Source organism: Muntiacus reevesi, chromosome 15, assembly GCF_963930625.1.
Source record: "Muntiacus reevesi chromosome 15, mMunRee1.1, whole genome shotgun sequence".
Lineage (NCBI taxonomy): Eukaryota > Metazoa > Chordata > Mammalia > Artiodactyla > Cervidae > Muntiacus > Muntiacus reevesi.
The window spans coordinates 30251418-30273825 of NC_089263.1; the positions used below are offsets into that span (position 1 = coordinate 30251418).

Genomic DNA, 22408 nt, shown 5'->3' on the forward strand with positions numbered 1-22408 from the left:
GGGGGAGAGGGCAAGGGCAGAGAAGGAGCAGAAAGGACCCGTCTTCCTCCCTGGCTGCCACTGGCTTTTGTCTTGGGGGTCCGCAGGGGCAGGGTGGGGAGGCTGGGGCAGGAAGCTGTGGTCTGCTGCCTGGTTAGTAGCGAGTGGCCCACCAAAGCTACAGAAATGGAGCCTGGGGCAGCCACACCAGCCTAGATGCTGCGGCAGAGGGACATGTGGGGCTTGGGGGATGACCACTCTGCCTGGGCCTGAGTAGCCAACCAAGACCCAGGCCCGCTGCTCATCAGCCTGTGGGCAGCTGAGCCTGGTCTTGGGAACTTCTAGGGCTGCTTATGGAGGAGGCATGCACTTGGGATCCTAACCATTCTGTGGGCCGGCAGATTCCACCGTTCTGAGTTGACTGAAGGTGGGCTGGGATTGTCACGGGGCCAGCTGGTACAATTTGTGGCCTCTCTGCCTTTCTCTACCGCGTCCAATTCTGCTTAGACCTTGAAAAACAACACCTTCTCTTCCCAGTGCATGCTAAGTTGCTTCAGTCGTGTCTGACTCTTGCAACCCCATGGACTCTATCCTGCCAGGCTCTTCTGTCCCTGGGACCCTCCAGGCAAGAATACTGGAGTCGGTTGCTGTTTCTTTCTCTAGGGGATCTTCCCAACCCAGGGATTGAACCCATGTTTCTTATGTCTCCTGCACTGGTCGGCGGGTTCTTTACCATTAGCGTCACCTGTGAAGCCCAGAGCCGAGCTCAAATACCTCTTCCTGCAGGAAGCTCTCCTTGATTTAGACTTCTCCCCACCTTTCCCCACACACCCACAACACAGCATTTGAGGGGAGGCATGGGGCAACATGGCCAGCTCTTGACTCAAGTGTGTGCCGCCTTGGGAAAGACCTGCTGATTCACTAAGCTCTGAGACAGGGCTGTGGAGTGTGCATCAGGGAAGTGGGGGCTTCCTTCCCCCCATCTCTGTGGCTCATGATGGGGGATGGTCTGTGGAAATGGGAAAGAAAACAGGTAGGTGCTGCCTTATGGGGCTGGCCCAGTTGCCTGGCTGAGCACCCTGGTGGGTTGGGGTCCTTCCTCAAGAATGGATGGGGGACAAAAATGGATGGGAACCAGGCTGAGAGGCACAGAAACCTTACTCTCAGCACCGTGAGAGCCGGATCCTGACCCTCGGTGTTCACTCCACCCAGTGGGTGCGGGAGGATACCCTGAGCCCACAGGCTGAACCCGACATGGCGTTCAGCACACAGTGGATTGTCAGAGAACGGCAATTGCTGTTCTTTGCAGAAGCTGTAGAGGGTAGGACTGAAGGGTGTGGGCCCGAGACAGACAGCCTGGGTTCAATGCCAGGCCTGCCGCTTTCAGGCTGCATCACCCTGGGTACACCTCACCCATCTGTGCCTCAGTTTTCTCACTTGGGCACCTGAGATAAGAGAGTTCTTGAGAAGGTGACAGGGGTGAACAGTGCCAGGCACCCCCCAAGGCTGTCATCACGGGGCCTTGTGGTGGGGGCCCTTCCCAAGGCCGTCTTAGGTTAGAGCGTCCTGACTGTGAGCTGTGATCCCCACAGGGCTCCCCCTGGTGCCTCCAGCAATCGGGGGACCCATTATGTGCCTGTGTGAAGCCACGTGGGGTCTAAGGAAGAGCTCGTCCTTAGATAGGGGAGATGGAGGCTGACGGGGAAGCCGGGTCCCGGCGGTGGTCAGCGGGGTCTGTTCCCCGGCGGTGGCCCTCACGCGCCCTCTATCCTGCATCCCAGTGCAGGGACTTCACCGCCCACACGGGCTACGAAGTGTTGCTGCAGCGGCTGCTGGACGGCAGGAAGATGTGCAAGGACGTGGAGGAGCTGCTGAGACAGAGGTGAGCGCCGGGAGCGGGGGGAGCCCCCAGGCCAGCCTGGCCGCTGGCAGGCCACCCCTGCTCTAAGAAGTCAGGAGTGTGATTCCCTGTTTTTCCCAGCCTGGGCCTTCCCCCCCAGTGGGCAATGTATCTGATGTCCCATCAGATATGCTTGAATTCAGCCAACGTTTATTTAGAGGAAGGGCTGGAGGCTTAACCGTCTCAAGGAGGCGTCGGCAGGGCCAGAGTCCCGCGCGGGCAGGCCCTGTGACCTGGCTGCGCCCGTCTGAGGGTGAGCCTCGGGTCGGCAGCCGTGGACAAGACCGGTGCCCGGGGGTTTGTCGTTGCAGGGCCCAGGCGGAGGAGCGGTACGGAAAGGAGCTGGTGCAGATCGCCCGCAAGGCAGGCGGCCAGACGGAGATCAAGTAAGGCGCCCCGCCTGCTTCCCCAGGCACTCTCTGGGCCTTTCGACAGGGTTTGGGGCTTCCCGGGGTGGGCTGGATGGGGAGGGCCGGCGAGGGTCTGAGTGGCTCCCGGGGCAGGGTGGCTGGCGGGCAGCTCTGTGGGTGCTGGGCACCCTGGGCACGGTCAGGTTCTTTGTGGGAGAGAAAAGTCCGCAGTCTGAACACCCAGGAGACCCTGAGCAAGGGACACAGCCCACACTGCCTGGGGGTCTCCATCCAAGTCCTGAGAGCCCCCGCGACGGGTGACAGGACCCCACTGGCTGCCGCGCCCCCTGCCGCACTGGCTCAGCTCGGGCTTCCAGGAGGGACGTGTGGCCAGAGGTGGGGGTGCCAGCTCCTCACCCGTCGGCCGTGTGGCCTTGAGGGGGGTTTGGTCACTGACACTCGGGGTTTCCGTTTCCTCCTCAGTGAGGGGATGACACTGCAGCCTTCCTCAGAGGGTGAGGCGTGTCCGGGGCTGCCCGGGCCTGGCTGGGAGGGCAGTTGCTGCTGGGAAGCCCCTGGGCCGGTGCCTCTGCGTGCAGACTGTGCGAGGGATGCAGGTGCAGAGAGAGTTTCAATTTGAGGGCAGCTAAGGAGAAGGTTCCAGCAGTGGCGAGGAAGGGTGGACTCTCCCTGCTGGGTGAGGACTGAGTCAGGCCGAGGGGCGGATAGGACTCCAAGTCCTGGAAGGGTAGGAGTCCTCCTCCTCCTCCTCCTCCCCCCCCAGGAGCCCAGAGACCCAACCCAGCCTGCGGTTGCCATAGCAACCCCTGCCCCCTGTTCCCCATGGAGGTCTGGCTCTGCTCAAGGAAAGTGGCCCTGGACGGAGCCTGTCAGCTGCAAAGCCTGGAACCCAGTCCCCTCATTTGAGATGAATAAACAACACTCTCCAGGTCTCCTAAAGACACAGGTGACCCTGCTTCCAACCTGGAACCTGGAGCCAGAGAGAACTCGGAGAGGGCTAGAGGAAGGTTGAAGAGTGGTATGAGCCAGGAGATATGGATGCTCATGCCCAAGGGTCCTGCCTTGGACCAGAAAGCATGAACGCAGCTCCAGGAGCTCTAGTCCCCGCTTGGCCTTTATGAGCTGTGTGACTGTGGGCAAGTCACTTAACCTCTCTGAGTTGGGTTCTCATCTGTCCGCTCCAGTGGGCTGTTGAGCAGATAAAAACGGCAGGACCAAGGCTGAGTACAGGCTGGGTGCTCAGGGGAGTGCATTCCTTACCAGGACACAGTAAGGAAAATGAATGGGGACCTTCTTTGTCTTCCCAGACAGGGGTGGAATCAAGGGAGCATGATCCAGGAGTCCCGCCTCCTGACCTTCCAGGGCTGCTGGAAAAGGAGAACTTTCCCAGCAGAGACAAGCCCCCTTGGGGGATATGGAGGGGGTGCTCCGGGCAGGGCCACAGTGGGAGGTCAGGCTGGAGGCGGAAAGTGTGAGGCACACTCAGGGGGCTGTGAGTCACAGGGGACTTAAAACAGGGAAGGAGAAGCCGCCAGTGAAGAGGATGAGGTGGAAAGGGAGCCGGGTGGGCAGTGGGAAGGGTGCAGAGGTGTACAGTGTCTGGCCCTATCTTTAGAGTCATGAAGTGGCCAAGGCAAGGCTCTGGGTGGCCCTGATTCCCTGTGTGGCTGTAGGAGGCCAAGTGGGACAAGGTCTGCCCTACCCTATATGCTGTGTGACCCTGGAGTGGTCACTCCCCCTCTCTGAGTCCTGGGTCCTCAGCTGGGAAAAGTCACAGTCATGAGTTCCTCTGGGCGTCACAATGTCAAGCAGAGAGCCCTAAGCCACAGTGGCACTTGAGAAACATTGAGGGTCATTACGCTCTCATGGGCCCCTCCATGAGTCAGACAAATTGGGGTAACCTGTCTTAGTCTAATTAGGGCTGAGGAGACTGCCTGGCCCGGCTAGACTATTTCCTCTGAGGCCCAGCCCTTCTCTGGCCCAGAGAGCTGGAGGGTGGGGCCCCTGGAGGGAGAGCCTCCCTCTGAGGTGGGAGCACCAGGGTGGAGCCCCAGGCCAGGGCAGGGAGCTCAGAGTCAAGGTCCACCTTGCTGCCTACCACTTAGGAGCTGGAGTGTGGGCTGGCAGGGCCAGGCCCCAGGGCTCAGCCTCCCCAGCAGCAGGAGAGGCAGGAACAAAACCCACAGGGGCCTCATTGCCCCTTGCACAGGTTCCAGAGCAGGCTGGGAGCAGTGCGTGTGAGCCGAGTTCCCCAGGGAGCTGGAGCGGCCAGAGGAGCAGGGCAGAGTGGAGGGCACCTCCTGGGAGAGGACCATGGACAAAGGCTGGAGGCTGGAAAGCTCAGGGCACATTTAGAGCCAGAGACGCAGGAGGCGGGGTTGGACTGTCCCAGCCCACCTGCTGCTTCCCTTAGGGCCCTGCCCCCTTGCAGCTCCCAGCTCAGCTGACGATGCACGATGGTGCTTAATCAGTGTTGCTCCTTGAGGTGTGTCCTAAGGTGAGATCATGAAATCATTGCTTTCTTTAACTATGGGTCAAGCATCCATCATCCATCTAAGTGTGTGCCATGCCCCAAGCTGTGTTGTGGGTATGGGGACTCAAAGGTTTTAAAATAAAATACAGGGCCCCACTGTTCTGAATCTGGGGTCTATCCCACTGGGGGTGACCTCGCTCTCGTCCCTGGTCTTTTGCATCAGAACCTTCCTTCAGGACCCTCTAATGCCCCACCTCCTCCAGGAAGCTCTCCTGGACACTCTGGCCTTGCCTGCCTGTCAGCGTTTTGGCTTAGACCAGGTCGCCCTGTTCCACACCAACCTGGAGGGGCTCTCTGTGCGTAGGGTGAGTGGCAACCATGACAACAGGGGTCACTTCCTTGTTGCCATGGAGACTGTGAGCTTGTGTGTGAGGTTGGTACCTGGCAAAGCTGGCTTGGCTATTCCACGTGGGGGCTGGAAGCTCATCCTCCAGGGCCCATCCGCCACTCGGGGAGCGGGGGAGCCCCATGCCTCCTCGTGGCCAAGCCCCCTGTCTCCCACGGATGCTCATTCTTAGCCTCTGAGAGGACGAGTGGAGGGGGCTGAGGGTGCATAGACTGAACAGGGTGGAGGAGGAGGACCAAAGCCAAGAGCTTCCATGACCCCAGAAATAGCCCAGTGAGAGCTGAGAGGGGGGAGCCGTCCAGACACCCCCACCCCTGCCGCCTGAAGACAGAGCATTTCTGCGTCATCCCCTGACCTCAGACTGGCCAGAAGGTCTGAGACTCAGCCACAAACATTGAGATGAGGTTATTCTGGCCTTCAGGTGACTGCTAGTGCTCACCTCGTTCACACATGAGCTCAGCAAGCGTCTACTGGGCAGTGGCAATGAGGGGCACACAGATAAGGTCCCCAACTCAGGGAATTCCCACAAGCTCTTTCAGTGCCTTTTAGAGAAGCACTAGGTGGGTGCAGGCGGCTTATCAGTATTGCCTAAACCACACATCCAACCCTGCAGAAAGCCCACCTTGACTCTCCTTCTGACCTTGGGGCCTTTGCTCTGTCTGACGCCCTCATGTCTCCCCTGTGAATTCTGCCTGAAATACCGCCTCCCCCAGAAAGCTGTCATCTCCCGCTCTTGCTCACCCTGCCCGGGGTGGGGCGCTGAGTACCGCACCAGCCGTGGAAGCTGCACAGGGTCGGGGTTCAGGAAAAGAAGGGGGATCGAGCCAGGGCTGGGGTCAGTTTCCTGTGCGTCCCTTTGTATCGGGTTGGCCAAAAAATTTCTTTCGGGTTTTTCCATGTTATGAAATACCCAACTGAATTTTTTGGCCAACCCAATAGTACCTGCGAGCAAGGACAGCCCCCACTTGAATCCTTAAACGCTCATGTCCCTGCTTCGCCACCAGTTGTCAAGCCTAAGACACTGCTTTCCTGTCAGCAGGGTTTTTTTTTTTTTCATCATCTCTCTTCCTCTGAGCTCAGAGAATGAAGGTATCACTGAAGATACTGCAGTGAGAGAGGGGGGCCCCGGTTCTTACCAGGGCTGGTCCTCCTCTAAGGAGGGCAGCTCACTCGGGCCCAGCCTCCAGCAGGAGCATGGGGCAGTGAGAGGAGCTGGGAGGAAGGAGCCTCGTGGCTGGCAGGGGGCAGGGGTGAGGATGGCAAAGCAGGGGTCATGAGATGGTGTGGGTCACATGGTGGGACAGAAGTACAGAAGGAGACACACTGGAAATTCAAACTGTCTGAAACAGAATTCTGGACTGAGTGTCCTGAGAGCCAGGTTGCAAAGGGCAATGGGATGAGTTAACAGGCGGACACTGGGGACTGACAACAGACGGCAGAGGCCTGCAAGGGGTTCCCAGCCTTGACACGTGGTGGAGACACAGGAGAGCAGTTGTTGTTCGGTTACTCAGTCGTGTCTGACTCTGTGACCCCGTGGACTGCAGCACGCCAGGCATCTCTGTCCTTCACCATCTCCCGGAGCTCACTCAAACTCATGTCCACTGAATCAGTGATGCCATCCAACCATCTCATTCTCTGTCGTCCCCTTCTCCTATTGCCATCAATCTTTCCCGGCATCAGGGCCTTTTCTAATGAGTCGTCTCTTCACATCAGGTGGCCAAAGTATTGGAGCTTCGGCATCAGTCCTTCCAATGAATATTCAGGGTTGATTTCCTTACAGTTCAAAGGGCTCTCAAAGAGTCTTCTTCAGCACCACAGTTTGAAAGTCTCTGGGAAATCTTGGCGATGATTTCTCTGAGTGGTCTGGTGTTGAGCAAGGCCTTGGGGTTTATTGAGTATTGAGTTTAATGCACTGGGCTGTGATCCTGGGGACAACGGGGAGAAGAACCAAGTGTTCAATAGGCTCTTATTTCAGTGCAGTGATAGACAATGTGTCAGCTTAGGATGACAACAGGAACACGTGCTCAGAAGAGACAGAAGGGAGAGCCAGGCAAAGATGCTGCACATAGGGAATTAGCATGTGCAAAGGCCCTGGGGCAAGAGGGAACATGGTATATAGGAGGAACTGGCCAAACGACTGTGGGCAAAGAACAAGGGTAAGAGATGAGGAGTGAAGTAGGAGGGAAGGAGGTGATGGGGCAGGGACTAGGGTGGTGGCAGGAAGAGGCGGATGGATAGATTTGGGAGGTGAATAAGAGAAGGTGATGCAGGGGGGAGGTGTGCATAACCTGGTAGGTGGTGGTACCTTTGCTGAGAAGGGAGCCTTGTGCGAGGAGCAGGTGTGTAGGGTGAAGAGCCCAGTTTCGGACACTCTGAGGTGTCTGTGAGATGTGAGGTCCAAAGGGAGGTGAGGACCAGTAGGTTGCAGGCCCTGGCCTCTGGGAGGGGTCTGGGCAGGATGTAGTCACGTTGTGGGTGAGGGCTGGGGTGTAGAGACGTGGCCGTGCTGGGCCTAGAGAGGCTCTAACCGTAAATGGGGAGACTGAGGCAGGAGATGCATGTGCGAGAAGGAGGTGTAACCACTGGGGAAGTGTCAGTTCTGTCAGAGTCCTGACCTCTCCACCCCCTACCAAGGCAGGTGGGGTCACCATGCCATCACCCCTTCCTTCCTCTGGTAAGAAGCAGAAGGTTACACCTCTTACCAGTTGTGCAGCCACGGTCAGCTTCGTCACCTCTCTGACCTTTGTTTTTCTCATCTGTGAAATGGGGCTAATGATGGTGCTCTCCCTGCCTGGTAGAGTTGTTAGCGTTAAATAATGAGGCCAGCACTGGAATGTACCTCTGCAGCACCGGGGGGCTTGTTGAAACAGTGTGCTAGGCCCCACCTCCGAGCTTCGACTCCAGGAGGACAGCAGTGGAGCCCGAGAAGCTGTGCTTCTAAGAAACTCCCAGGTGATGCTGCTGCTCTGCTGGGCAGTCTCCTGTGTCCCCATGGGAGGAGGGAGCCCCTTGTGAACTCTGCCTTGCAAGGATGGTGAGGAGATGCTGGCGGGTGAAGTCACATGTGGTGATAGTGGTGAAGAACCCGCCTGTTAATGCAGCAGACAAAAGAGAATGTGGGTTTGATCCAGGAAATGAATTGCAATTTGATCCAGGAAGATCCCCTGGAGGAGGGCATGGCAATCCAGGCCAGGATTCTTGCCTGGAGAATCCCGTGGACAGAGGAGACCGGAGGGCTACAGTCTATAGGGTTGAAAAGAGTCATACACGACTGACGTGGCATAGCACGCACGCTCACAGGCAAGCAGGCGGTGGGCAGGGCAGTATCGCTGGGTGTCATGTGGTCATATGGCCACCAGGGGGCAGGCACGCTGCTCTGCACAGGGATGCAGCCAGTGACAGAACGCCTCATCTGGCAAGATTTGGCGTGTGTGTGTGCGCGCGCGCGCGTGCATGTGTGTGTGTCGCTCAGTCATGTCTCTTTATGACCCCATGGACCGGTCAGGCTCTTCTGTCCATGGAATTCTCCAGGCAAGAGTACTGGAGTGAGTTGCCATTCCCTTCTCCAGGAGATCTTCCTGACCCAGAGATTGAGCCCAGGTCTCCTGAATTGCAAGCAGATACTTGACCCTCTGTGGTTCAGATGGTAAAGCGTCTGTCTACAATGTAGGAGACCTGGGTTCGATTCCTGGGTTGGGAAGATTCCCTGGAGAAGGAAATGGCAACCCACTCCAGTACTCTTGCCTAGAAAATCCCATGCAGTACTCTTGCCTAGAAAATCCCATGGACGGAGGAGCCTGGTGTCCAGGGGTTGCAAAGAATTGGACACGACTGAGCGACTTCACTTTCTTTCTTTACCCTCTGAGCCACCATCAGCCTCACTGGCTGTGGTTCCTCAGGTGGCCTGCTGAGCAAGGAGCGGCAGCGTGTTTTTGCCTCCTTTGGTAAGGGGCCATAGTCAGAGGCAGAGAATTTTACCCTTGAGGGTAGACAAGCCTCACTTCAGAGCCAGTCTGCAACCTCCACACACCACCTCTGTGCACTTGGAGACTTGGCACCCACCAGCCCACAGGGCTGAGGGGGTGACAGGAAGGGAGCCCAATCTATGGGGGCTGCTTCAAGGGGACGCCTCCAACCTGAAGATGAATTCAATGGGCATTTCTGATAAGAGGGGGGGGCATATGGTAAGCTCTTAGGTGGGGCATTTGGGAGGTACAGCTCAGGTCGGGTTCAGGGGCCTGGGGGACCTGCAGGACTGGTCAGGGTGTGCAGATGTGGGCTCAGGGGAGGGTAGCACAATGACAGCGACCCTTGCAGAGCATCTACTTTGCACCAGGTCTTAAGAGACGTTTATACATATAAATTCATTTAATCTTCACAACTATTTTGCTTGTGGTATCATTATCCCCATTTTACAGAAGGGAAAACTGAGGCATAGAGAGGCTAGGCCATTTGTCTAAGGTCATACAGAGTGTGTGTGGCACAGCTTGGAATGAACCCAGGCATCTGGCTCCAGGGTCTGCTTCTAACGCACATGGGAGTCGAGGGCAGGAAGCTCTAGCCAGGTTCCTTACCTGGGATTCCAAGCCACCTCCCTCCTCTGCCAGGAGTGGGAGCTCGCCCCTCAGAGAGGCCCCTGCTGGAGCAGATGGGTTGGGAGATGCACTTTCCCATCAGTCCTGTCTGACCAAGGTGCCCCTTACCCATCAGCAGCAGACAGGACTGGGTCCTGAGAGAGCTCCGACATCTTAGCTCAGACCTCACCTCTGTTCGTAGCTCTGGGTGACAGCCCCCTTGGCAGGACTGTCCCATTAGATTGTCCCATTAAGCTTCAGATAACACATATTTTAAAAAGGTAAGTATGTTCTAAATATTACATGGGCCATGTTTATATTCAAAGCTTTTGTTGTCTATCTGAAATTTGAACTTAACTGGGTGTCCTGTATTTTTATTTATGCCACCTGGCAACCCTATACTCGGCATCACCTCCACATTTGCCATGTTTAGCCAGCTCCTTCCCTTTGCTTCCTCTTTGGTGTCCTCCCTGGAGGGGGCAGCTCCCACATATCTGATTCAGACTGGTGCCTCCTGACGCCTCCTCCTGGATTTTCTCAAGCTCAGTGCACCCTGAAGTCACTCCCCATATCCTCTTTTGGGCCCTCTCGAGGTGTCACCCCCATCCTCTCAGCCACCAAGCCAGGGGCCGAGGACCCCCTCAGCTTCTCGCTGTATTCAACTGTGCACCCCGTCCTTCCTGCCTGAAGGCCCCTCCAGTTCTCCCCTTCAGCACCTCTGCCCCGCTTGTCACCATTTTCCCCTACAGCCGCCCTTCATCTCCCTCCAAGATGTTCTTAGGCCTCCTGCCAGGTCTGAACCCCACCCTCTCCTGCTTCAGTTCATCTGGGAGAGGACTATGGGGGAGGGCCCCGGGAGAGGGGGAGGGCCTGAAGATGTGCAGAAGCCGAGAGCATTTCAGGGGGCAGGGCGGGGGGGGTGCGGGTGTTGATTGCTTTGTCATTTCCAAAGAGAGCGCTTTGCATTCCAGAAATCCCAGCTTGAGTTCTGAGTCAGTGGTCATGGGCTGAGTGAAGGTCCCCTGGGTCTAGGTCAGCGTGTATGAGTGACCCAGGGCCCTCCCACCAAAATAAAAGTCCCTGGGCCCAGCCAGGACTTCAGGTCCCCCTTCACTGTCCTCCTACTGACCCTGGTCTTTCTGTTTTGCAGCTCCCTGAGGGCCTCCTTTGACTCTCTCAAGCAGCGTAAGTCCCGCCTATTCCCCATCCTGGGCTGCAGGGGGACAGGACCTTCGGGGAACACCAGATCCCCACCGATGGGGACGGATGGATTCTGGTTGGGAACTGAGGCTGGTGGAGGACTTGGGGGTGACAGAGACGAGCTGTGGGGCTGGGGCTGGGCTGGTCCAGGCAGGGGCGAGTGTGTCACTGGTTGGGGCCCATCAGGTCTGATGCCAAGGACCAGTGTCCTTACTCTGCCCCCAGAAATGGAGAATGTGGGCAGTTCCCACATCCAGCTGGCCCTGGCCCTGCGTGAGGAGCTGCGGAGCCTGGAGGAGTTCCGTGAGAGGCAGAAGGAGCAGAGGAAGAAGGTGAGGCGGGTGCTGGGCATGGGCCCCGGGGGAGACTGCGGTGTCACTGCGGTGGTAGTGGAGGCTGGCCTCTCATGATGGAGGGCGGGGCAGCACCTCAGGCTTGGGGGTGATGGTGATCTGGAGGAGAGAAGAGTGTGGACAGAGGCCTGGTGCTGGAACCAGGGCCCGGTTCTCCGGCCTGAAGGCCCCCCAGGGCTCTTCCCACTGAGGTGTCTCATGCCAAGAGCGAAGGGCATGGGTCTTTTCGATCATCCCATTATAGCAGGCTATGGAGGGTATAGCAGGCTATGGACAACGTGGGAGTATCCAAAGGAGGCAACCTAAGTTAGGGAGTCACCAGAAACTGTGCTTATCTGGGAGAAAGGAAGACCTGGGGGCTCAGTCACTGCAGCCACTCTGCAGGGCTGCCTGAGGTTGAGGTGGACAGAGCTTGCAGGGAATGGGAGGTGTTGAGCTTGCCCTAGCATCCCAGGGTATTCTTCACCATCTGCAGGGGACAGCTGTCCCTCAATACATGGAAAGGAAGTGAGGTCCCCATCGTGGGACGTATGTAAACAGAGACTGGAGGTGACTTGTCAGAGAAGCTGCAGAGCTTGGATGAGAAGTGGGGTTGGTACCTCGTGTCCCAGCGCCCGCTCCCAAGCCTGAGACTCTTGATTGGCTGAGTATGCGGCTCTCTGGGAAGGCAGGTGTGGACACAGGATCAGCCTCTCAGGGCCTCAGTGATGAGGGTGGAACTTGGACAGGGTGAGAGAAGTCAACACGCAGAAACACTTCTTGGAGAGGGAGCATCTTTGTACACTGTCCAAAAATTTGAAAATGGAAACTTCCACACAACTGACCCATGAAGGGGAAAAAGAGCAACAACAGTTCATGACTGGGGCCAACCTGGGGCTGGGTGTCCTGGCCAAGCCACTTACCCCCTCTGTGCCTCAGTTTCCCTCTTGCAAGATGGGACGCTTATTCCACCTCCCGAGCTTCAGGGACCCAACCCAGAACCAGGCCCCTCTCGGTCTTCACAGGCAGGGTGCCGGCTCCGATGAGTGGCTCTGACCACAGAAATTTCACGTGGCTGTACTCTCTGTCTGCCCACCTGGGGCCTGAGGCTTTCGAGATTCTAAATTTGGGTTCCTGAGCAGACAGTGGGCCCTCAAAGCCCACCCCCACACATCAGCCCAGCCTTGAGATGCTGGAGCACGTGACCTCTCTGAGCTGGGACTTGCCTGCAGAGCATCTGTGAGGCCCTGGGATGGCTATTTCAAGCTTTCCTGTGGCCAGTGAGGCTCTGATGTCTGCAAAAGCTATTTTTGACAGAGTGACACCTTCTACAGTGTGGCTGGGGTCCCCACGGGTGTGATTGCTATGCGTGGTTACAGAGGCTTGTGAGTGAAGGACAGTGTGTGTGCGTGCGCATGTGTGTTTGTAGGCTGAGTATTCTCTGGCTAGAGACCAAGTCCTGCCTGGGCGGGGTAGTTTGGAGGGAGCGGATACTTGGGGTGCATCCATGCCCCAGGCTTCTCTAGCCTTCTGTTGGAAGCAGCAGTTGTGAGAAAGCAGGCTGATGGAGGGGGAGGGCATCTCCCACTGCCCCATCAGAGCCAGGAGGGGAGGCTGGGCCTCCTCCCAGGGACACCCCGTCCTCTTGGCCTAGGGGAGCGTCCTGACAGCCCCACGCTCAGAGCCTCATGTCCCCTGCAGTACGAGGCTGTCATGGACCGTGTCCAGAAGAGCAAGCTGTCGCTGCACAAGAAGGCCATGGAGGTGAGCCTGGAAGGGGCGGCCGGGTTTGGGGTATGGATTCCAGGAGCCCTGGGACAGGGCTGGCCTCAGGCTTCCATCCAGCAACAGGCTCAGCGGCCTGTCGGGTTCCTGGAGCTGCAGATCTCTGTCCCTGGTGTGGAGGCCCCCTTTCCATCTACAGCCCCTGACAGGGAGAAGGGAGGTCGGGCTCAGGAGCCTCACCCTGGGGCCCCCAAGTCACGCACCTCCACACCCCCCAGTCCAAGAAGACGTATGAGCAGAAGTGCCGGGATGCAGACGACGCTGAACAGGCCTTTGAGCGCATTAGCACCAACGGTCAGCAGAAGCAGGTGGAGAAGGTGTGTGAAGTCACTGAGGCGGGGTGATGTCATGGGGCAGGGCAGGAAGAGGTGCCGCAGACACCCCCAGGCAAGGTTTCCTAGAATCTCAGGGTCTAGATAGATAGTTTGATCCCCTTTGCCATCTCCAGGCTGCACCCAATGACCCAGTCCTCAGAGCAGGCCCACTGCAGCCCAGGCCCAGAGCTCACAGGGCCGTGAGAGCAGACGCTAACCTTCACCCAACCTTTCAGAGAAGGGCTCAGTAGACCCACATCCCAGAGAGGAAACAGGCCCAGAGGTGGTGAGTGACTTGTCCAAGGTCTCAGAGCCATGCAGGAACAGAGAAAGGACCCCAAACCCAGGTTGTCCAGAACCCAAGCTCTTGACGACTCCGGCCTCTTGGCCAGGGTGGGAATGTCAAAGCTCCCAGGACCCAAGAACACATTTGGCCCATTGCACAGACAGGAAAGCTGAGGCCCAGAGAGGGCAGGGGCCTGCAGGTCAGTTGGTGGCAGAAAGTCAGGGACAGAGCCCAGGCCCCAACCAGCAGGCCCAGCAGTGGCTGTCTAGCCCCAGGGCCCAGCCCTGGTCTACACTTCTTCCTCTGGGTCTCCAGGTCTAGTTTGCACATGTGTCGGCATGACCGGGTTTCTGTTTTATTCCTGTTTTATTGGAAACAGCCTGTGGTCCTTTGTGGGGTGAGGCTGGAGTTAATGATGGAGCTTGCCCACAACTGGTTCCGGAGTGTCCCCTTCAGGGTTAGCGTCTGCTCGCCCTGCCCTGTGAGAGGGGGCCAGGGAGGGTGTGACAGAGGCCCTTCAGGGTGGCCCAGGGAGGCCAGGAGCCCAAGGTCTGGGCTGGGAGGTGCTCGGGGCCGGGCCTCAGGGCCGCGTTCCCTCTGTCTCCTCAGAGCCAGAACAAAGCCAAGCAGTGCAAGGACTCAGCCATGGAGGCAGGTACGCGGCTAGCCCACCTTCTCAGCCTAGGGGGTGGGGCAGCCCGGACATCTTTCCCCCCACAGCACACTTCCTTCACCCTTGGGACACAGTCCCGCACTCCTCACTCTTGCTTCCTTATGCAAGTAAAACGAAAAATTCGTTTTCTTGCATTTGCCAACACTGTTCATAGTGCTTTGCATGTTTTAACTAATGCTCACAAACAATCCTATGAGGTGTTCACTGTTACCATCCCCCTTTCTTAACAGGTAAGGAAACTGTGGCACAGAGAGGTTATTTAACTTGCCCAAGGTCACACAGCCAATAAGTGGTGGTAACTGTATTTGAATGCAAACCATCTGGCTCCAGGGCTCAGGACTTTCATAGCCACTGATCGAGGGAGACAGGCCCACTCATTGCACATGCACTTCTCTCTCTCTCTCATACACACTGAGACACATCCCAGCCTTCTCTGGGCATCTGTCTCCTCCATCCTCCTCTTGATGCCAGAAGATCCCAAAACCCCTCATCTCTGCTGACACAACTCTGCCTTCTGCCACACCACCTGTCCCAACACCCAGGTGCTCTCTTGGCTGGGGGGCACAGAGCTCACGGTCCAAGCCCACTGGCTTCCCAGCCCACCAGCTCCCAAAGCTCCCCTTCACCCTCCTCCAGGGCCACGCCCTCTGAGCCTCAGCGTCTCATCTAGAAGGTGGGATGGTGAGAGGCCCAGACTCTGACCTTAGGCTCTGCCCCAGCCCGAGGCAGCTGGAACACAGTGGGCACTGAGTGCCTCTCCAAGGGCGGTACCGGGGTGAGGGGCCCTGATGAGCGTTCACCTGCAGCTCCAGCAGCCAGGGCAGGTCTCTCCAGGGAGGAGGAGGACACAGAGGGGGCACAAGGGTGGGCTGGCCTCCCTGAGGACCCCCTGCGCTTCCAGAGCGGGTGTACAGGCAGAACATCGAGCAGCTGGAGAAGGTGCGGAGCGAGTGGGAGCAGGAGCACCGGGCCACCTGCGAGGTGAGTGACCCCTCGGCGCGGAGCTGATGCCTGTCCCTGCTCCGGCCGCTTCATGGGGGAAGAGGGGCAGTGGCAGGGGAAAGCCATCCTTCCTTCACTCGTTCACTCATCCGCTCACTCCAAGGCCCTCCCCAGGGTGCTCCTGCCTGGCTTTGTGCTTGGAGTCCCTTTCTGCAGGCAGGCAGGCATCCTTCGCCCCTTTTGGCTGAAGCCGCAACTGAGGCTTGAACAGAACCCATAGCTTCCCTGGGCTCTGCTGATGAACAGGGCCTGGGACACAGGATTTAGGGTCCAGTGCTCCTCTTAAGACACACCCCAAGGATGTGGTAGAGTCTGGGGAAGGGCAGGGGGTACAGTCCCACAGGCAGCTCAGCTTCCCAGAAGCCTCAAGTGCTGGCACAGAGGTGGAGGTGGGGACCCCCAGCCTTTAGGCTTCCTTTAGGCTTGGCTTTAGCAGACGGGGTCTGGCTGGTCAACTCCAGCTGAGCTGTGGGTGGGGCCTGGCCTGGCCCAGCCCTCCAGTGATCCCCATCTCTCCCCAGGCCTTCCAGCTGCAGGAGTTTGACCGGCTGACCATCCTCCGCAACTCCCTCTGGGTGCACTGCAACCAGCTCTCCATGCAGTGCGTCAAGGATGATGAGGTGGGGGCTGAGGGAAGGGAGAGGGTGGGTGGGGGGCGTGAGGGGAGGGCAGCCTCCGAGCGACTCTGCAGCCAGGCCCACCTGAGCCTGTGAGCAGGCCTTAGTCCTCTGTCACCTGAGCCCTGGCCTTAGGGTCTCCGAGCCCAGCACCGAGCCTCTGCCCCAGGCCCCAGAGACAGGGAACTCAGTACTGTGCAGGCCACGGTCTCTTGGCCTGGAAGATGTGCTTTGCGGTTACTCTGGTGTCTGCCCTCTCTGCTCGCCCCTGCTCCAAGGCCTCAGCTCTTCTACCAGAGCCCCGGAGCTCATTCCCTCTGCTGGGGAGGGGAGGGGAGGCAGACATAGCCCCTTAGAGGTTTGCAGAGAGGCTGGGAGACCCTGGGGTTGTCCTGCTCCAGGCCTGGTGCTTGCAGGAGCCGAGGTTCAGTCCCTCTTTTGTCCCCAGACATTTCCGGGTGTCCTGGCTCCCCCCACCTTACTGAGCTCTATGTGCCGGGTGGGCCTCCCTCAGCAGAGAGGGGCACCTCCCCGCCAGGGGCCTTGACCTCTGCTGATGCAGCCCTCGCTGTCTCTCTCTCTCTCAGCCCTGACTCCCTGATCCCACCACTGTTACTTGCCTCATCCCTTCTACCCGTGGGTGTGGAGTTTTGGGGGCTTTTCCCCCAAATGACTTGAGCCCACCTGGTGGCCTCGTTGTAGCAGAGGAGGGAGTGTGGGTTCTGAACCCTCTCATACCGGATCCAAAGTCCAGTGCACTGACTCCAATTCCTGCTTTGTGACCTTGGGCAAGTCACTCTCTGGAGCTTCCTCATCTATACATGAGGAAGTCCTATCTCTCACAGAGGATGGAGAGGAATGCAAAGGATGCGAAGGAATGTGCACACATGAGGTGTTCAGGAAACAGGAGAAGCTGGCAGCCAGGGCTCTAGCCCCTCAGGCAGGCCTGGGGCAGTTACACCTCAAGGCCCCTGATCAGGGTTCAGACCCAAAGAGGGGGGCAGGCTTGACAATGTGGGCATGGAGGTGAAGCCTGGCCCCTCAGCCTCCACTCCCTCCCACCCCCAGCTCTATGAAGAGGTGCGGGTGACGCTGGAAGGCTGCAGCGTGGACGCCGACATTGACGGCTTCATCCAGGCCAAGAGCACGGGCACCGAGCCCCCAGGTGAGGCCCGCTGGCGGGCAACACAGCCGCTGGGTCCAGGTCCCCTTCCCTGGAAGGCCTGGCCCGGGTTCTCTGAGCCTCAGCTGCAGACAGAAGCAGGGCGGCTCACAGCTCCCTTCTGGGTGCCGGCCCGGGGGAAGGTCAGGGACAGAGCAGTCCCCTCCCTGGCCACGTCCTTAGTGAGCTGCCTCTGTGAGACAGAGGATGGGCGGGGCCTGGGAGCACTCTAACACTCAAGGGGAGGCGGGGGTAGGGAGAGGCAGGAGCCTCCTCAGAGCCCCCACTCCACTCCACGGTTTGGCATCGCTAAATCTTGAGTCTAGAATGTTCCATCTTGGTGGTATCCACAGTGGGATCTCTCAGGGAAGTGATGGGGGGGCCCCCTCCTCAAGCACCAGGCCAGACCAGGGCCAGGAGGGAAGGTGGGGCCCTAGTCTGGGCCTCCGGAGGGGGAGAGAATGGGGTGTCAAAGCGCACAGGTCCCGCCTGCCCCGCCCTCGTCACCCTGGGCCTCTCGCACTTGTCACCTGCAGCGCCGGTGCCTTACCAGAACTACTACGATCGGGAGGTGGCCCCGTTGTCCAGCAGCCCTGGCGTCCAGCCGTCCTGTGGTATGATAAAGAGGTGAGCGCCTTCTGGACACCCCCGGCTGGGACACACAGCGGGGCCAGGGGGAGGCGGGCTGCCTGGAAAGGGGCCAACCCCTCCTCCTGCAACCGGCTCTTTCCCACGTATTTATCGGGCACCTGTTGTGTGCCTGGTCCAGGGTCTAGGTGCAGGACACTCTTGAGGGACAAGACAGACTCCATCTAGCCTCAGGACACCCTCAGCCCAAGGGGAGCCAGGCGTTAAACAATCGTACCCTGCTTATTCACTAGCAACTGTGCTGGGAGACTCCAGGCGGGCTTACCCTTGAGCTCTGCTGCTGGCCTGGTCGGAGTCTCAGACTGTCAGGCCCCTCACCGGCTGCACAGGATCAGGGCAGAGGAGCAGGCCCTGCAGCCAGCATTCTTGGAGAATTCTCCAGCTTTTTCCAAGCCCCCTTCCCTGGCCTGGCTATGGTAGGTGCCAGGGTCCTGGTGACAGGCCCCAGCATGTCACTTGCACAGGTCACACACCTCCTCTAGGCCCAGGGCCTATGAGTGTTGGGGGCAGACTCAGACCCAAGGACCCTCCCAGCTCAGGCCTTGGGTGATGACAGTGATAGCCCAGCGGGAGCACCATACCCCACTCAGGGTGCACCCACCCTCCAGCTCCCTCGTCCCCGAGTGCCCCATCTGTGGGCATCTAAAGGAGCACCGTGGGCTTCACATGGCACCTGTGCCCCATCCCCAGGCCTCCATCACCTCCTCTCTCCCTCCAAGCCAGTGCAGAGGGGGCTCTGCCTTTGAAAGGTGGGTGTGGGTGGGGGTGGAGGTGACAGAGCTCCTGGCCCTCTGAGGATGACTTATTTCTGAGGCTCGTGGGCCCCACAGCATGCTCCTCCAGGAACCCTGAGACAGTGAGGACCCTAGGAGGCGGACACTCCCACCCTCACCATCACACCAAAACCATAGGGGACTCGGACCTCCCTGCACCCCCAGTGAGGGCCAGATGCCTGCACAGGCGGTCACTTAGACAAGGGGCCTGAAGAGCTCACCTGGGGCAGGGCTGAGAAAGGGACAGAGAGGAGGGGGCTGATGAGGACGAGAGAAGAAAGAGGGAAAGAGGACCCACAGTGGGAGGCCTGGCTGCTGGAGAGGACAGGCAGGGACCCCTGCGTGGGGCAGCTGAAGCCAGGCAGGCCTAGGGAGGGCCAGGGGAAGTGAGTGGAGGGAAGAATGGAGCTGAGAGCATAGACAACCCTGGGAAGGCAGGCGGGGTGCCCACACCTTCGGTGAGCTCAGCCCCTCCAGCCCCAGCCTGCTGGGCTAACCCTCCCTGGCAGGGCGAGTCTGCATCAGACCTTCCCACGCCTGCCAAGTCTACGCTAACCTGTCCATGTGCTTCTGTCCTGGACCCTCAGCTCCACAAACGCTACCTGGGAAAGGTCTCTGGGTCCCACCTCGCAGCTTCCTACAGGCCCTGCCCCTGACTGAGCCCTCAAGACCCCTGGGTGTCTGGCCTGGTCCCTATTTCAGTCTTGTCTCCTATACACCCCAAACCGGTCCACTCTACTCCCCAGACTCCTCTGCCTGTACGACCTGCGCCTCTGCACTCCCCTCCCAGGTACTGGCCATGCCTGGCACCCATCCAGTCTGCTTGGTGAAGCTGGTCTTTGCAGACAGCTTGAACCTACCAGGCCAGGAAGGTGGGGCGCGGGAGTAGCAACAGCTTCTCCTCATGGAAGCTCTCAGCACCTCTGCTCAGGGCGCCCACATGGCCTCCGTACGAGGTGCCCCAGGGTCTGCCTCTTGCTTCTTGCACCTTTTTTTTCTTTTATTCAACACACTTGCTTGACTCTAGCTCAGTCCAGGTCACCAAGTACAGAGGAAGAGGTGAATCAGCCCAATACTTCCTCCTGGACGGCCACTTCGTGTGGTCGGGGAGTGGCAGGGCTGGCCAGGAAGGTCCCAGCAGGGCGTGAGTGGGCTGAGCTCTAGGGGGAAGCTTCTTCGCCTGTGGGGGAGGTTGGAGAGGGGTCTGGCCGGCATGGGGCCCAGGCTCTGGAGCACAGAGGTGTCAGAGCCACCAGTTTGGCCCTGCAGGGAGCAGTACTGAGAAAACTGGCCCTGCAGGGAGCAGTACTGAGAAGACAGACGTCTGCAGAGTAAGGGACTGGGAGAGTGCTGCTGGGGAAGAGCCACGGGGGAAGGGGACCACCCTTCGGAGAGCCCTCATGCCGAGGGGCACCCCATAAGTCACATCTGTGCCTGGAAGCTAGGGCCGACCTTGCGGGCTGGGCACCCTGCCTCATCTACTCCCCCCACCCCGACTCACCTGTCCTTCCTGCCCCCAGGTTTTCTGGGCTGCTGCACGGAAGTCCCAAGACCACACTGTCAGCGGCTTCTGCAGGTAATTTGGGGTGACAGCTGTCACCCTGGTTGGGGGGAGGAAGAGGAGAGGATGCGTACTTGGCACAGATGGGCCCTCCAACAGCTGGGAGGTTGGGGGATGGGGAGAAGCTGAGCAAGTCTGGGGACGCTGTGAGTCAGGGGGGCCTCCAGGGACTACTGATTTTTGCAAGGGGTGGGTGCCAGGCCTCACTTTGTACTCAGCCTCCACAGAGACCCTGACTCCTATCCCTGACCGGAATGAGAGTGTCTACGCTGCCATCGCCGTGCAGGAGGCGCCAGGGCCCCCCACCAAGCCAGGCCAGGACTATAGGGCGCTGTATGACTACACGGCCCAGGTGAGGCCCCCTGCCCTCCCCTCCTTCTTGGGTGGACACCAGCATGCCCAAGGGCGTGCTCACATGTGAGGGTGCTGGGGTGGGTGCCCTTAGAATAGCACCTGGCATTCAGGAGGGGCCTGGTGCACACCTGCTGAATGAAAGCTGATGAACGGCACTAGGCCCTGGGTCACGGGGTGTCCAGGCAGATGTGGGCACTGCGTGAGCTACGCACACATGCAGCCGGCTGGTGGAGCTGGAGCTACCAGAGGAAGTGGTCTGAGGGCCAGACTCTGCATCCGTGGGTTAAGGCCTTGTTCCCCATGACCATGGGTGCCCAGAACAAGTCATGATCAGAACTAGGTCCTCAGCTGTGCATGGTTGATTTTCTGAAGCCCACAAGGGGAGGACGAGTAAAGGAGCCACAGGGCCGCTGTGCCCAGATCCCCAGAGACTCTAATTTGTCCCTGCTTTGAGGTGAGGTGTACAGAGCTGGACCCCAGATCCAATGGGACTGAGGCATCTCCTCAGGGCTTGGCTGGCTACACTGACTCCCAAAGCCTGTCCCCTGGGGCGGGGGCACAGCCCAGGAGAATGATGGTGTGCTTGCAAGGGCTGGCGGTCCTGGGGAATATCAAACACCCCTGCCCCCGACTTGCCAGCTTGTCTCAGGTAGGGAGCGGGAGAAGGGAGCAGCTTGGAGGAAAAGCCAGGGAAGAAGCCCCAGGTTGTGACAAACCAAGGGGACAAGAGGCTGGCCTCCCAGGGCTGCCCTAGCCCGGAGTGGCCTTCTCTTGCAGCCCCAGGAGGCTGGCATGTCTCAGCTGACAGCCCAGCTGCGAGACACTTACTGCTTGGGGTGGGTGGTGGGGGGGTCGCCTGACCAGAGGCCCTCCCAGCAGGCCCCTTCAGCTGGATGTGTTTTCATTCTCTTGCCCAGAACTCCGACGAGCTGAACATCTCTGCAGGGGATATCCTGGAGGTCATCCTGGAAGGGGAAGACGGCTGGTGGACGGTACAACGGAACGGGCAGCGTGGTTTTGTCCCTGGCTCCTACCTGGAGAAGATTTAAGGAAGAGACAGTAGCCCCTACCTGGACCTGTCCTGCCCGTGGGGCCAGCCGTGCCCCCACCACCTCCCTGGCCTTGCAGGGGGGCCTCAGACAGAGCCTGCCCTCAGAGAAGGTGCCAGCTGCTCCCCAGCAGTCTTTCCCACAGGGAATAAAGGAGTGTTCTTTTTCCTCCTGGCATCTGTGTCCACGTGCTCCATCGGGAGGAGGCAAAGGAGGGGAGGAGTCCAGGAAAGCAGAGCTTCCCACCTGCAGTGTCGTCACTGAGGCCCCAGCGGGGTCTGTGCCAGGTCTGCTGGGGATGGGGGAGGTACGCTAGCGCGGGGTCCCTGCCAGGGAGACATGCTCACAGCCGCCAATGGGAGAAGGCCACAGGGGTCAGGGAGGATGGGGGAGGGGTCAGGGAGGATGGGGAAGGGGTCAGGGAGGGATCAGGGAGATGCCCACGAGAGCCAGGATGGGGGAGTGCAGGGTTCCGAGGGACAGAGGGACTAGAGCAGGGCAGCAGCAGACAGGTGTGTGAGCACGGGGAGGAGGGAACACCTGGAACATTCTGGGGATAAGCAAACTTAGCTCCAGGCAAGAAACAGGTGACAAGGCAGTCTGCCAAGGCAAAGGGGCCGTGGCACAGAGTCTGGTAAGGGGGGCCTGCAGGCCTCTGGGTCAAGGTGCGGGTGACGCTGTCTCCTGACCCAACTGCACGCCGCTCCTTCTCAAACACGGCAGATTCCACCAGGCAGGGGCCCCAAGTCTACATAGGCCCACCCTGTGCACAGAGGTGGCCAGCTCCTGCATGATGCTCTCAGGCCATTCTCTTTTTGGCCCCAGAAACATAAGTTCTACTGCTGCCCCAGGCCTGCCAAAGCCCTGCTCCAGCCACGCCACACCTAAGGCCCTGGGAGCGACTGCAGAGGAAAGCCAGTGCGAACCGGCAGCCAGAAGCGTTTCCCAG

At 59.1% G+C, this 22408-nt stretch overlaps 1 protein-coding gene across 3 annotated transcripts in view; it reads left to right on the plus strand.

Moving 5' to 3' along the window:
• PSTPIP1 (proline-serine-threonine phosphatase interacting protein 1) overlaps window positions 1-21626 on the plus strand; it is a 41694-nt gene extending 20068 nt beyond the window's left edge. The window contains exons 2-15 of one of the 3 annotated variants that reach the window (XM_065906366.1): window positions 1761-1861; window positions 2191-2265; window positions 10854-10888; window positions 11129-11235; window positions 12937-12999; window positions 13239-13337; window positions 14230-14275; window positions 15195-15274; window positions 15817-15915; window positions 16981-17077; window positions 17611-17701; window positions 20016-20071; window positions 20275-20408; window positions 21328-21626. In XM_065906366.1, the coding sequence (XP_065762438.1) occupies window positions 1761-1861; window positions 2191-2265; window positions 10854-10888; window positions 11129-11235; window positions 12937-12999; window positions 13239-13337; window positions 14230-14275; window positions 15195-15274; window positions 15817-15915; window positions 16981-17077; window positions 17611-17701; window positions 20016-20071; window positions 20275-20408; window positions 21328-21459 (1215 nt within the window). In that variant the 3' untranslated portion in view covers window positions 21460-21626. The remainder of the gene's footprint in view (window positions 1-1760; window positions 1862-2190; window positions 2266-10853; window positions 10889-11128; window positions 11236-12936; window positions 13000-13238; window positions 13338-14229; window positions 14276-15194; window positions 15275-15816; window positions 15916-16980; window positions 17078-17610; window positions 17702-20015; window positions 20072-20274; window positions 20409-21327) is intronic. The other 2 variants (XM_065906368.1, XM_065906367.1) reach the window with 2 other exon arrangements.
• The last annotated feature ends 782 nt before the right edge of the window (window positions 21627-22408 follow it).